The sequence below is a fragment of the Aethalodelphis obliquidens genome, unplaced genomic scaffold, assembly GCF_003676395.1.
Source record: "Aethalodelphis obliquidens isolate GAN/ISIS:26980383/991018 unplaced genomic scaffold, ASM367639v1 scaffold12, whole genome shotgun sequence".
Lineage (NCBI taxonomy): Eukaryota > Metazoa > Chordata > Mammalia > Artiodactyla > Delphinidae > Aethalodelphis > Aethalodelphis obliquidens.
In genome coordinates, this window is record NW_020837956.1 from 4,226,585 (window position 1) to 4,238,768 (window position 12,184).

General features: G+C 41.7%; 1 protein-coding gene across 4 annotated transcripts in view; it reads right to left on the bottom strand.

The window, feature by feature from the left end:
• The window catches only part of PPP1R21 (protein phosphatase 1 regulatory subunit 21), a 56,762-nt gene extending 45,132 nt beyond the window's left edge, over positions 1-11,630 (bottom strand). The window contains exons 1-3 of one of the 4 annotated variants that reach the window (XM_027113164.1): positions 11,411-11,630; positions 2,983-3,051; positions 27-173 (exon numbers count right to left, since the gene is read on the bottom strand). In XM_027113164.1, coding sequence (XP_026968965.1) covers positions 27-173; positions 2,983-3,051; positions 11,411-11,467 — 273 coding nt within the window. In that variant the 5' untranslated portion in view covers positions 11,468-11,630. Of the gene's footprint in view, positions 1-26; positions 174-2,982; positions 7,232-7,272; positions 7,306-11,410 lie in introns of those variants that run through there. The other 3 variants (XM_027113165.1, XM_027113166.1, XM_027113163.1) reach the window with 3 other exon arrangements.
• Positions 11,631-12,184: the final 554 nt, after the last annotated feature.

Genomic DNA, 12,184 nt, shown 5'->3' on the forward strand with positions numbered 1-12,184 from the left:
CACTAACTTGCTTTTACTTGACCTACCTTGTTTTTCTTGCCTCGGGGTTCACTTAGAGCCAGCTCATCTTGAAGTAGCTCTACTCTCTTGGCAAGCTGCAGATTTCGGAATGTCAAACTATCCATTTCCTGCTGTAGTTTTCTCAGTGATTGATCCTTCATTTTCAGTTGTTCCTACATCAAAGTGAAAAGAGACCATTCCTTGTAATTTAGCCTTAACATTTAAAAATAATGGGAAAAAAATATTTTTTCTTTCACCAAAATATAATCAAAACCTCTTGCTTTAAGGAATTCAAGTTGTATGTTTATCATTACAGTTCCTATGTTTTTAGGTCTGTTTTGTAGCAAAATCATTTTCTGGCCAAACCAAGCATACTTAAAAATAAAACTAAAGGAGTATATATACTGAAGTAACAGTCATCGACTTAGAGTAAGATATCCACAACTATGTGTTGTTATGTAATGTTCTTATACTTGTGTCTGGCAGTGAGGAGACGCAAAGTCTGAGGCTACAATTTTATAAACTTGAAAGTTTAAAGAGAACCTCAGACTCCTGATGATGCCCTTTAGTAATCAAGAATGGAAGAAATATATTTGTATTCACTATTTCCTATAAATCCTCCTTGAATTTAAGTCAGTCGAAATGAAGTCTTTTTAATACACTTTAAATTATTCTGATTTGTCAAAGATAAAAATCAGTATTATCCTACCACAAGAATACTTTCAGATGTCTTAAAATGAAAATAGCAACAAAATCTAAACAACACATCTTCTACTGACCATTCTGTACTGTTTATACCATGGTAAGGGTAAGAAAATGGGAAACAAGAGAAATATTTAGTTTCACTCTATTTTTTTAAAAAAATATTATTCTGGGGCTTCCCTGGCGGTCCAGTGGTTAAGACTCTGTGCTTCCAATGCAGGGGGCATGGGTTCGATCCCTGGTTGGGGAATTAAGATCCCATATGCCACGTGGCGTGGCAAAAAAAAAAAAAAAAAAAATATTCTAACTATATTTTCCTTACAACGTTCTGACAACTTTGTGTTCACTGGTAATCAAACACAGATGGCCATATGCTACCATATATTGAAAGATCTGTGCTTTTATTACTTTCATTGAAAAACCACTATAAAGCTAAGAGGTCAAGTTTTAATGAATAGGGGATTTAAGGATATTGAAACAGCAACCTAAAAACCAGAGGCTGGTGTCTACAATCTATTGACATTATTTGCATGTTGAGGGCACAGCTAGAGGGATAGAATATGTGTTCATTAAAGAGAAATACATTTTCCTTTTCTGTTGTTTGTTTAGTAAGTCCTTAATTTTTACTTGAAGTTCAATGGTAAACTTAGGCTCAGCCCATGTCCAAATTACTATATATTTCAAATTATAGAAATTCAAATCAATGAATGCTTACTGTATCTAACAACTCATTGAAGAGACAAACCCAATATAATCAAATGCCTACTCTAACAGAGACATCCTAACATTCCCATTGAGCAAACTGGCAAACTGTCATTCTCACTATAATTTTAATGACCACTGTGATGAATAGTAAAACATAAAGTAATTTCTTTACATCCTTATAATTAGTTAATCACTAGTTGACTAATGTTCCAACTCCATTAACCAATCAGTAATTTCAGAAGACATCCATCCCAATCTCTCTGTAAACCCTAGTTTCTGCAATGAGGACGATAATAGTGGCGTCTGCCCTCACAGAGCTGTTGTAAAAACTGAGATAATGGATGTAATGTGTTAGCGTAATGTCTGACACACAGTGGGTGCTCAATAAATAGAGCCTGCTATTGCCACCACGGCCACTATCACAGGGTTAATTGAACACAACCAGCAACAGGAGGGTATCAAACACCAGAGTGGGCTACTAAGACGAGCTAGGAAATACCTTCCCCAGTAATAGGTTTTAAACATCATGAGGAGAGATAATAATCATTTCTTCAGTGATTTAGGCAAAATAATAACTTGGCTAACATATCCTGACTTTAAAGCTTATTTTTAATCGTCTCAGCTTGGGCGCAGAGAGCTTTGGGAGTATGGGTAAGATGCTCTGAACTATCTCAGCCCTGAGTCTGTGGAACAGCACCTGAGGAGGGAGCGCCCTCAAGACACAGATTTCTCTAGTGGAGGATCCAACACCAGCCACGTGAAAAGACGTATCTCTGGGTCTTGGAGACCTGAGTGGAAATTCTCAGGATATGTCACTGGTTGGGGCCTACTCCAGAAAGAGAGAAGAGTAAAGGGAATCTTAAGCCCTTTTCTCTAAAGAGGAAGCAAGGGAGAGAGCGAAAGAATGAAGTAGGCAGTATTAACTGAAGCTTGGCCAAGAAGGAATCCATATCCTCGAATTAATTTTTCCAATTAAAAATATCACTAAGCAGTACTTATTATATGCCTACTAAAATGAGGTAGAAACATATTCCTGCAACTCCCACCATATTTCTCCTCTCAGTTAAAGGTGCTCATGGTAAGATGTATCACTCAAACAGTCCTCATTAGCACAGGTTATTACTATTAAACAGCTCGACCTCAAAGCAAGATTGATGGACTAAATGATTCACACTTTCAAATCCATTTAGTACGGGACAACCATCGGCTGAATGCTTGGGATATAAACATGAATATGACACAGACCCACAGAGTGCTATCAGATGAAGCCAGATAAGAAGCCCCATTAATCCTGATGAATTTAGCTATGAGAGAAGCAAGGTATGAGAGAAATGCATTACACACAGTCCAATAATACATTTTTGTAATTTCTAGCTAAGGAAGTCAAAGCACATCACATTCATACCTAAGCAAGTAGGAAAGTTAAACACAAAAAAACTCTATTACCCTCCCCTATTCCTAGTGAGTCACTGTCAGAGTTGGGAATTTAACCCAGAAAACTGAGCTGAATTCCCTGCTGTGAGCCTCACCAAACACTAACCTAACCCTCACAACACAAAATACCCTGTAGCCTACCTTTAAAGCAGCAGAATTTGCTTGTTCATCCACGACACCTTTTTTCAAGACCTGATTCTGAGCCCGAAGCTGAAAACAGAGGAGGTAATAATTAATTTTTAATATAAAGCAATCACTTATAGCAAGGAAATCACTTACCATAACTTTACAGGAATCAGTACGCTGAGTAACTATCTGCTCACATATATATGAGAACAAGAATATTAGCCCGGAAGAGAATAGTAGAGATCATCAGTCTGCCATTTTACAAATAAGGACACAGAGGCTGAGCTGCCCTATGACATAAAACTAATCAATGCAAAATTGAGACTAAAATCCAGGTCTCTCGACTTCCCGTACATGGTTCTTTCTATGAAACCAATCACCTCCCTAAATAAAAACTAATACAATAGATAATAGGGTACTGAGTATGTCATTTTCCTTGAAACTCTGACACACCATTCATCTGTAAAATACATACAACTGGACTGATTATGGAATAAGAATTCAACAGAAAATCAAAATATAGGGCGTCAACATACCCAGCAGTACACTGTGCCTAATATTAGTCATGCAAATATCATCGCCCGCAATAGCCTCAGGAATGGAGGACTTTTAATCAGGCATCAGTGGAAGCAGTGTACAAAAGCAACTAAGAAGCAAGCTCAATTTAGAAATTGATAATAATAGCAGCTAGCATTTGAATGCTCCGTTACATACCAGGCACTGTCCTAAATACTTTACATACACTACCTCATTAATCCTCACAACCCTATGAAATAGGTGCTATAATTATCGCCATTTTACAGATGAAACCAAGGTACAGAGAAGTTCAGTGGCAATGCTGAGATTCAGACAGCAGCAGTTTTGACTCCAGGCATAATGTCAGTAGACAATATTGGCTACTATTTTATAAAGCTACATATGAGAAAAGTAGTGGGCTGGAGAGGTGACAGAAGCCTTTGAAGGGGTAGGACTTGGGCTTCTTTCACAGTTTTTTTTTTTTTAATTGAGGTCTAACTTTATTTTAAATAAAATATACAAAACAGAAATTATACAGCTTGATGAATTTCTACTTAGGTATACATCTGTATCACCACCACCAGCAGGGTTTTGAAAGATAAACCTTCTGTAGTTATCAGCAAGCACAACACAGAGCATATGAGTATAAATATACCAGCCCAGTGCAGCTGAAGCAAAAGGGTTACAGACTAATTTCCTGAGGACTCAGTACAGAGACCATGACAGACCAGGTTCTTCTCTGAGAAACTAAATGAATGGGAGAATTTTATCTATGAGCTTAAAAAAAAAATCTACTTCTAGTTCTGCATAGCTCACATCTGTCTCCTGAGAACAGAAATGACTTTTTTCTATGCCAGAAGAGTAGGAATATTTGAATATTTATGAATTATCTATGATTGTTTTTGTGTGACAATGACATTAGAGATGAGTAGATGCAACAGAAACCATATGGCCCCAAGCCTAAAATATTTGCTCTAGAAGTTCAGAAGAGAGAAATAAATCCCACTTTAATGTTGACTTCCATTGTGTAGTATTTTACCTTTCAAGCAATATGAACATATTCTTGGATAATGTGCTACCTAGGTAAGAGAATTCAAGAAATACTTTCAAATCCATATAGCCAAAGGACAGCGATACTACTTCAGTCTTTAGGTTTCATTTCATACCCCTGTTCTAACTTTGCTCTCTGATCTTCTTTGTGTGGTATTTAGAAGGTCCTAATGACTGCCTCAAGGACTAGGGATGAAGCTTGAAATCTGCTGAACTGACAATTTTCTGTAGGACCAGAACTACATCAGTTTTCAAACAAATAAAAAAAACCTCACCTTTAATTTTTAAGGCACACTTATAAGCTACATAAAGCAAACTGAACAGCCTACTGTGTCATAAAAGCAAAATTAAAGTTTTCAAATTACTGCTGTTTGGAACTTAATCTGATTATAATGAAAAAATGATTTCGATTTTCCTTTGGAAAATATTGTTTGCTAAATTGGTAACAATTCAAACACAGTTTCAATGGAAACATTCAACAGAAAATGCAGCTTTTAGAAGTATTTATCGAAAATCCCTTTCTATTGTTTGGTAGGTAGAAAAGGATAAGCTTGGCCTACTCCACTGCCTTGTTACCTGCACTTGGCATTTGGCGTCTTCCTGCATTTCAGCATCACTACTGCCACATCTCTGCATTACTGACCAGCATCTTGTCAAATGCGGATACTGCTGTGACCAGTCTGGTCTTTTAGAATCTTATCTTTCTCCTCACCAGCATTCACCACAGTGGGAGGCAAATGCAGTGTTTGTTTCAGAAAGTTACCAATGGTCACTAATGCCTCTAGGAGACTAGCGTGGAGATTCCAGTGGATGTGAATGTAACTGAGAAACAATTGCCTGAAGTCTCCACTAGGACAGAAAAATTCTCCAGAAGGTGACATAGCCTATTTCTAGTAGCTGTGCCATGCACTTTTGTTCCATTCAGTAGAGAAATGGTCCTCTGAATCCCAACTCAGAAACCCTTAGTCCTTTTCAAACCTCATTTTTCATTGTGTTGTAATCTTTTGATTAGCTTTACCTTTACTCTGAAAACACAGCCTTTTCTCATTTTTACCAACCAAACTCCAACTGTTCTTCTAGAGCCTACTTCCCACTCTGGTCCTACTTCTTCCATAAATTTTCCCTAACCATTCTCTATAGTGCCCCTATGGTCCACAGTGACCTTGCCCTCAGTTCCCTGGGCACTTGCTAGTAACAAGACATCTCTTATTTAAACTGTTTAGTTTTAATTTTACTTTTTAAAGCAGTACATTTTATGTTTACTAATTTATGTATGATTTCTATACTCAAGTCCCATCTGCCAATTAAACTGTCCTTCACAATAGAGACTACAGTGTACCTCCTTGTATCTCCTGCGTACAATGAAAGATCAATGCTATGGATAGAGAAGGCACTCAATAAATTTTTAGTTAATTAATCAAATTAAGTGCTGTAAATAAAAGGTGTTTAAATGCAACACATTAAACAACTATAAGAGATAGCTAGACTCTTCTGTGTTAGAATCACTCTTACATAACTGTTTCCATACAGTGGACATTCTGACATTTATACACGTTTTATGACCCTATAAAACAAATCTTTAGATGTATAGCTTTTCTCCATTACAAAGTAATGTATGCAACAGATAACCTGAAGCCCATCCCTAAGCCTCACCAAAACCCTGATTTCAGCACACCTGAGTCATCTGCAAACCACAGCTTCAGCATCTCTGGCCTGGACGATCCTTAAAAACACTCCCAGTTCTAACATTTTAGGTATTCTACAGTGCTGGAATACCACTTAGTCTCTCTCTCTGCCTACTAACTTGCTCCTCACTGTGGAAAAGGATAAAGTAACTGAAGGCTACATACTATGTACTAATGGCTGGGGTCATTTTGTCACTGAGTTGGGAAGAAAACCTTTTTTCAGAGCTGCCCTCAAACGAGACCCTTTCTCTAGCTCCTGCTCTTATGCGAGGAAATTCATTAGGATGAAACCCCCACTCCCAATCCTGTAATCTAGCTGCCTCACCAGGGACTGGTTGGAAATTCAGCTGAATTGAAGACGGAGAGTAGGACACCCCTTGTCTTTCTAAAGCCTTGCTATTCAAAGTATGGTCTGCAGACAGCTGCAGCAGCATCACCTAGGAGCAGAATCTCAGGCCCCACCCCAGACCTACTGAGAAAGGATCTGCAGTTTAACAGGTCTTCAGGCTAGTCACATAGACACTTACGTTTGTGATGATCTAGGGGCTAAGCTAGCACAGCTCAACAGGGTAGCCATATCCACATGTGCCTATTTAAACTTAAATTACGTAAATAAAATCCAAAATTCATTTCCTCAGCTCAGCTAGCCACATCTCAAGTACTCAATAGCCCCACATGCTAGTGGTCACCCTACTGGACAGCAAATATGCAGAACGTTCTCATTCTCCTGAAAGTTCCATTGGATAGCACTGAACACAGACCGTTTTCCAATCCACCTTTAGTAGTGAACCCTACACATCAGGGAAGAAAAAAGCTGATACTCCATTTTAATCCAATCCAGCCCCAGAGTCTTTCTCTCACAAGAGAGGGCGATCAATCAGGTTCAGCCAAGCCCTGCTATCTGGAACGCAAACACACCAAATCGAGACTGATCCTTTCCCAAAATGAGCATCTCTAAGAGTATAAGTCTAAAAAGTTTCAAAAGGCAATCTCCTTTGTAATTAAAGAAGCATCAATTGCAAAGTCAACTGTTAGAGAAATAATGGATGTTTACCTTTCCCATTGGCTTTTTTTTTTTTGCCAGTATCACGTTGTTTTGATTACTGTAGTGTTTTTTTTTTACTATTTATTTATTTACTTGGCTGTGCCAGGTCTTAGTTGTGGCACATGGGATCTTCGTTGCCGCGTGCAGGATCTTCCTTGCGGCACTCGGGATCTTTAGTTGCAGCATGTGGGATCTAGTTCCCTGGCCAGGGATCGAACCCGGGCCACCTGCATTGGGAGCGTGGAGTCTTACTCACTGGACCATCAGGGAAGTCCCCCCATTGGCTTTTATTGCCTTGAAAAGAGCTTTAAAAAGATCATCTGAGCAAAAGCTACTATACTGATACCATTTCCTGAGCAATGATTCTGGTATGCATCCAAACGACTGGAGAGGTTTGTTACAACACAGACTGCTGGGTCTGACCACCAGTTTCAGATTCAGTAAGTCCTGGGTAGACCTAAGAATTTGTATTTCTAACCCATTCCCAGCCACTGATGACGCTGATCCAGGGTCTACACTTTGAGAACCCAGAGTAACACAAACACTGGAAAGATCAGAACTTCAAACTTGCCTACACGTTAACATGGTGCCAGGCAAGAGTGCAGAAGCCCATTCAGAGAAAGCAGGCTGAAATCAAATGAGCCAGGACTGCATGCTCTCAGCCTCATCTCCAGAATGAGATATACCAGAGCATCAGAAGCAGAGCAGGCCGTGGAAGAAACACCAAGTAAGAAATAGTCTTTGAAAAATGAGGGCTTGATTAACTTTCCCTCACGTCTCAAAGGGGCAGCCTCTGTCTATTACCTATTAACTTCATAGACCTCTGAAAACCAGCCTCTACATACCATTCGCCTCCCCCAAACTCTGTTAAACCAGAAATGTTTAAAGCCTCCAGTGATCGCCTAATTGCCCAAACCAGAGGGTCTTAATCTCCACTTTTACTGACCTTTCCATAGCACTGTTTCAGCAACCTGTCCACCTCAGAAATTCTCACCTGCTTCGGCCTCCATGGTTCATCTTTTATCTAACGAAACTCTCAGTCTCTTTAATGGGAGCTCCTCATACTGCTTTTTTCCTTCTCAGGGGGAAAAAAGATGATGATAGAAGTTACAAAGGAAGAAATGGGCCCCCTCCCGGAACACAGGCCAAGATCTGCATTAAGTAAGAATGAGAAGATTCTGCAAATGTCCTTGGTTTAGGGATCATGCTTGCTGCTCTCTGGATTTGCAGGCCTCCTTCTACATACTAAAAGGAAATCGTTTTTCTTTGTATCCTAAATAAGGAAAAAGAAAGATGTAACTGGATTTCAACATCAGCCCACAATTTCTGCACCGGGGAGGCTATCAAAAAGGTAGAATACCCCCTTCCACAGGCACAGGGCTGAAGGTATCCATAGCATAGATCTTATCTAGAAATTGCTTGGCACTAGAACTGACAGGCAATAAAAAGCACATGAAATCTTTTGACCAATCCGTGTTCTCACATTCTGAAATTTCCATCACACTGCAATTAAAAGGATGAAAAATGGTCTGGCCCAATATGGGAGATAACCTGAAGTCTGGCGGACCTCCTATAGTCTCCTCAGCATTTCCTCCTACTGTCACATCCTTCCCACAGGTGTTCCCCAAAGAATCTACCTAAAGTGATTAACTCTCAAAGTTCAACCCTTGTCTTTATAGGAACTATTGTCTTTATGGGAATTATTACAAAAGCTTTGGCCTTTGTCCTGACTTTCAGCCAGTCCCTCTCCACTAGAAATTTTCAGCAATTACCCCAACATCATCTCAAGCTACTATGTGAATAAGATAGCTTCAATGTACCTTCCAACCATAAATACTATGATTGCACCCAAACTTCGCTCCAAACTGGCTCACCTTTCTGCCCACCTTCCTCTGCCAGTGGCAGTGGTGTTCCCTCAGAGCAGTCCATGGGTCACCTTCAGGGTCAACTCTCAGTCTTCCCTCACTCATCACGTCCCACAGAATGAATGAGACACAAGGATGACTACCTTGACACCTTTATATCCTTCATAAGGTTGCTGCTATGTGTAAAGCAGGCACACAAAAAAGAGGTAAACTAAACCATATTTTTTAACCATAATTCCTAAATCTAAGCCCCCCTCTCCATCTCAACAGCCACAAAAGTTTATTTAATCCTACGTTACACTCCCCAAAATTATTCAGAGAGCCTATAGTCTGGTCTTCTTTTCACCAATCTTTCCCCATTTCAGTCCATCCTCCACACAGCTACCAGTTTTCTTTCTAAAAGCAATGTCACTCTCCTGTTCGAAAACCTTTAACGTCTCTCCATTACTCAAAGTTCAAACTTTTTGACAACCACAACCCTTCATGATCAGGTCCAAATTATCCCTCCAACCATATTTCACCACTCTCTGTCGTGTATCTGAACATGCCTTCATGTCAGCAAACAGAGACTGTCTCCTTTGCCTGGAGTACTACCATCCATCCCTTCCTCCCTATTCCCTACTCCCCAGTCTAAGTAACTTCTACCCTTACCCGCCATTTCTTCTGTGCTCCCAATGAGCTAACACTTGTCATCCTGTATCATAATTATGTACAACACTTGAACATTCTATTAAAGGATTCTCCTTAAGGTGGAACTCTGCCTCACTCAACAGGGCCCGGCAGATTGTTCACAGGTGGCACTAATTGTCTGCTGAACAAAAGAGCTTACAAATCCAAAATAATAAAATCTTTCAAAGTTTTTATTACTTCTGGGAGGCTATACAATTATTTCAGCAATGCAACCACTGTGCAAAATATTTCTGGAAACTCTTCTGCCATTTGGAATTGCCTTGTGAGCTTGTTTACTCTCCAGAAGAGAAAATCAGTCCCCTTACTTTATACTCATGAAACATTTTCACCCAAACATAGTACAGCCAAGTTTGAGTACTGTCATCCTCCACCCACCACACTTCACCACATGGATTTGTTCCAAATAAGTTCTGGCCCTTTCAAACAAAAAAATATTCCTTCAAAGGATAAAAACTCGCCATCACTAACATCATGCCACAGGCCCTTAAGGCAAATTCAAATGGAAACACAAGAAGTTTTGCCAATGGTAGCACCCATGGAATAAGTGTAGCATCCCAAAAGGTTCCCATTTGACGGTCACAAGACTTACGTGTGTATGTTTAGGCACAGGTTTTATTTTTCAAAGAATATTTCATTTTGCCCTGCTGCATATTTGTTACCCGAAATTTAAAAATGTGTCTCAGTTTCTCCAAATTGTAAAAAAGGGACTAAGTCTTCCAGTTGCTCCCATGAATACCAAGATCATTGAAAACGAAGTTTAATGACTAATGAATCAACTTCCAAAAATGTAAGATTCTGCTTTCAGTACTTCATTAGAATATTCTTGAGGCAGAACCACCCTACCCATTAAAGCAGCACCACTCTTCTCCGAGAAAAGGGTTCCATCGTTTAAAATACTGATGCCATAAATACAACAAAGGGACAGGTCCCTACTTTGCTTAATTCAACATGTATTGAGCACCTGCTGGGTGCTCTTCCCCAGTCCAGGTGATCCAAGAAACAGAGAGATAAAAGGACACAGCCCTAGCACTCAAGCTTTCAAACTCATTTTCAGACAACATCTTGCCAAAGCACTGAACCCATTCATAACCATCCATCTCTGGTGAAGGAGTTTACACGCATGACTCTATTTACACTCCTGACTTGACTGGGGGCAGATAAATCTCTTTATCCTCATATCATCCCTGTGGGAAAGGAGAAAACTTGATCCTTCCCATTGCTGGGCTGGGAAAATTGAGGAAGCAGCCGTAGAGGGATGGTCCTCACCTTTCCCCGTCCCCTCCCGACCAGCACCAGAGGCGGAAACCAGGATTTCTGACATCCCAGTCCAAGCCCGCTAGTTCAGTGAGAAGGAAGAATCAAACTCCTGCTCCTTCCCGCAGAAACGCACACGGACCCAGACACCGCCCGGCCCCATCTCCTGAGAGCTGCAGGTGAAGGCACGGTAATGGTGGACAGAAGAGGCGGAGAAGAGAGAAGGGGCGCGCTCACGTTCCCCCCTCCGCCGTCCCCCTGTGTCCCGACAAGTCGCTGCCAAGGCAACCCGAGGCCGCAGGGCCGGGGACCCCCTACTCCCCGCATACGACGGGTACCTTCGAATACTCCTGAGCCAGCTTCTGGTATTTCCCCTGCAACTCTGCCGAGGCCATGGCCTCCCCCGCCCCGTCCAGGCCAGGATGCCCAGGCCGCTCAGCCCCGCCCCCTCGCCCCCAACCCCAGACACGCTGCCTGGTACGGTTCCGCCAGAGCCTGCCCGCTCTGCCACCACCGCCGCACCTCCTCCTCCACTTCCGGGTTCGCCCGGTGAGAGGAAGGCGGAGTGGGGCCGGGGGCGGAGCGACCACCGGGGGCGGGGCAACGTCTTGACATCACGGCCCCCACCCTTCCGCGCCCGAGCACGTGCGCGCGCAGGCTCCCCGGCGCTCCTGGGCTCTGCCTCTGGGACTGGGGGGCGCCATCTTGACGCATGGTCCAAGATGGCGGCCTAGAACAGGGAAGGAGAGAATGGAAAGGGGAAGAGAATGAGAGCCCACAGAATGGGCGGGGGACGGTGGAGAGGGGCGGTGGTTGTGAAGAACCGAGGACCGGAAGAAGAAACATTCTAAGCGCATCAAGAATTCTGGCCGGACACACCGCCCTCCCCCGCTGGTTCCCATGGCAACCGTCTGGCGTTTGATGGTTATGTCTTTCAGAAGGTGCACTGAGAGAAAGACCTCTATATTCCGCTACCTCGTTTTCCGGATATGGTAGCTCCGGACATGCCCTGCATTGTAAACTCTCAGACCTCCCCCAAATTTATAACGCTCAGTGCTGCCACCCTCCCCTGCTCCAGACCAGACAAACCTCCATTGTCTTATATTTTGACA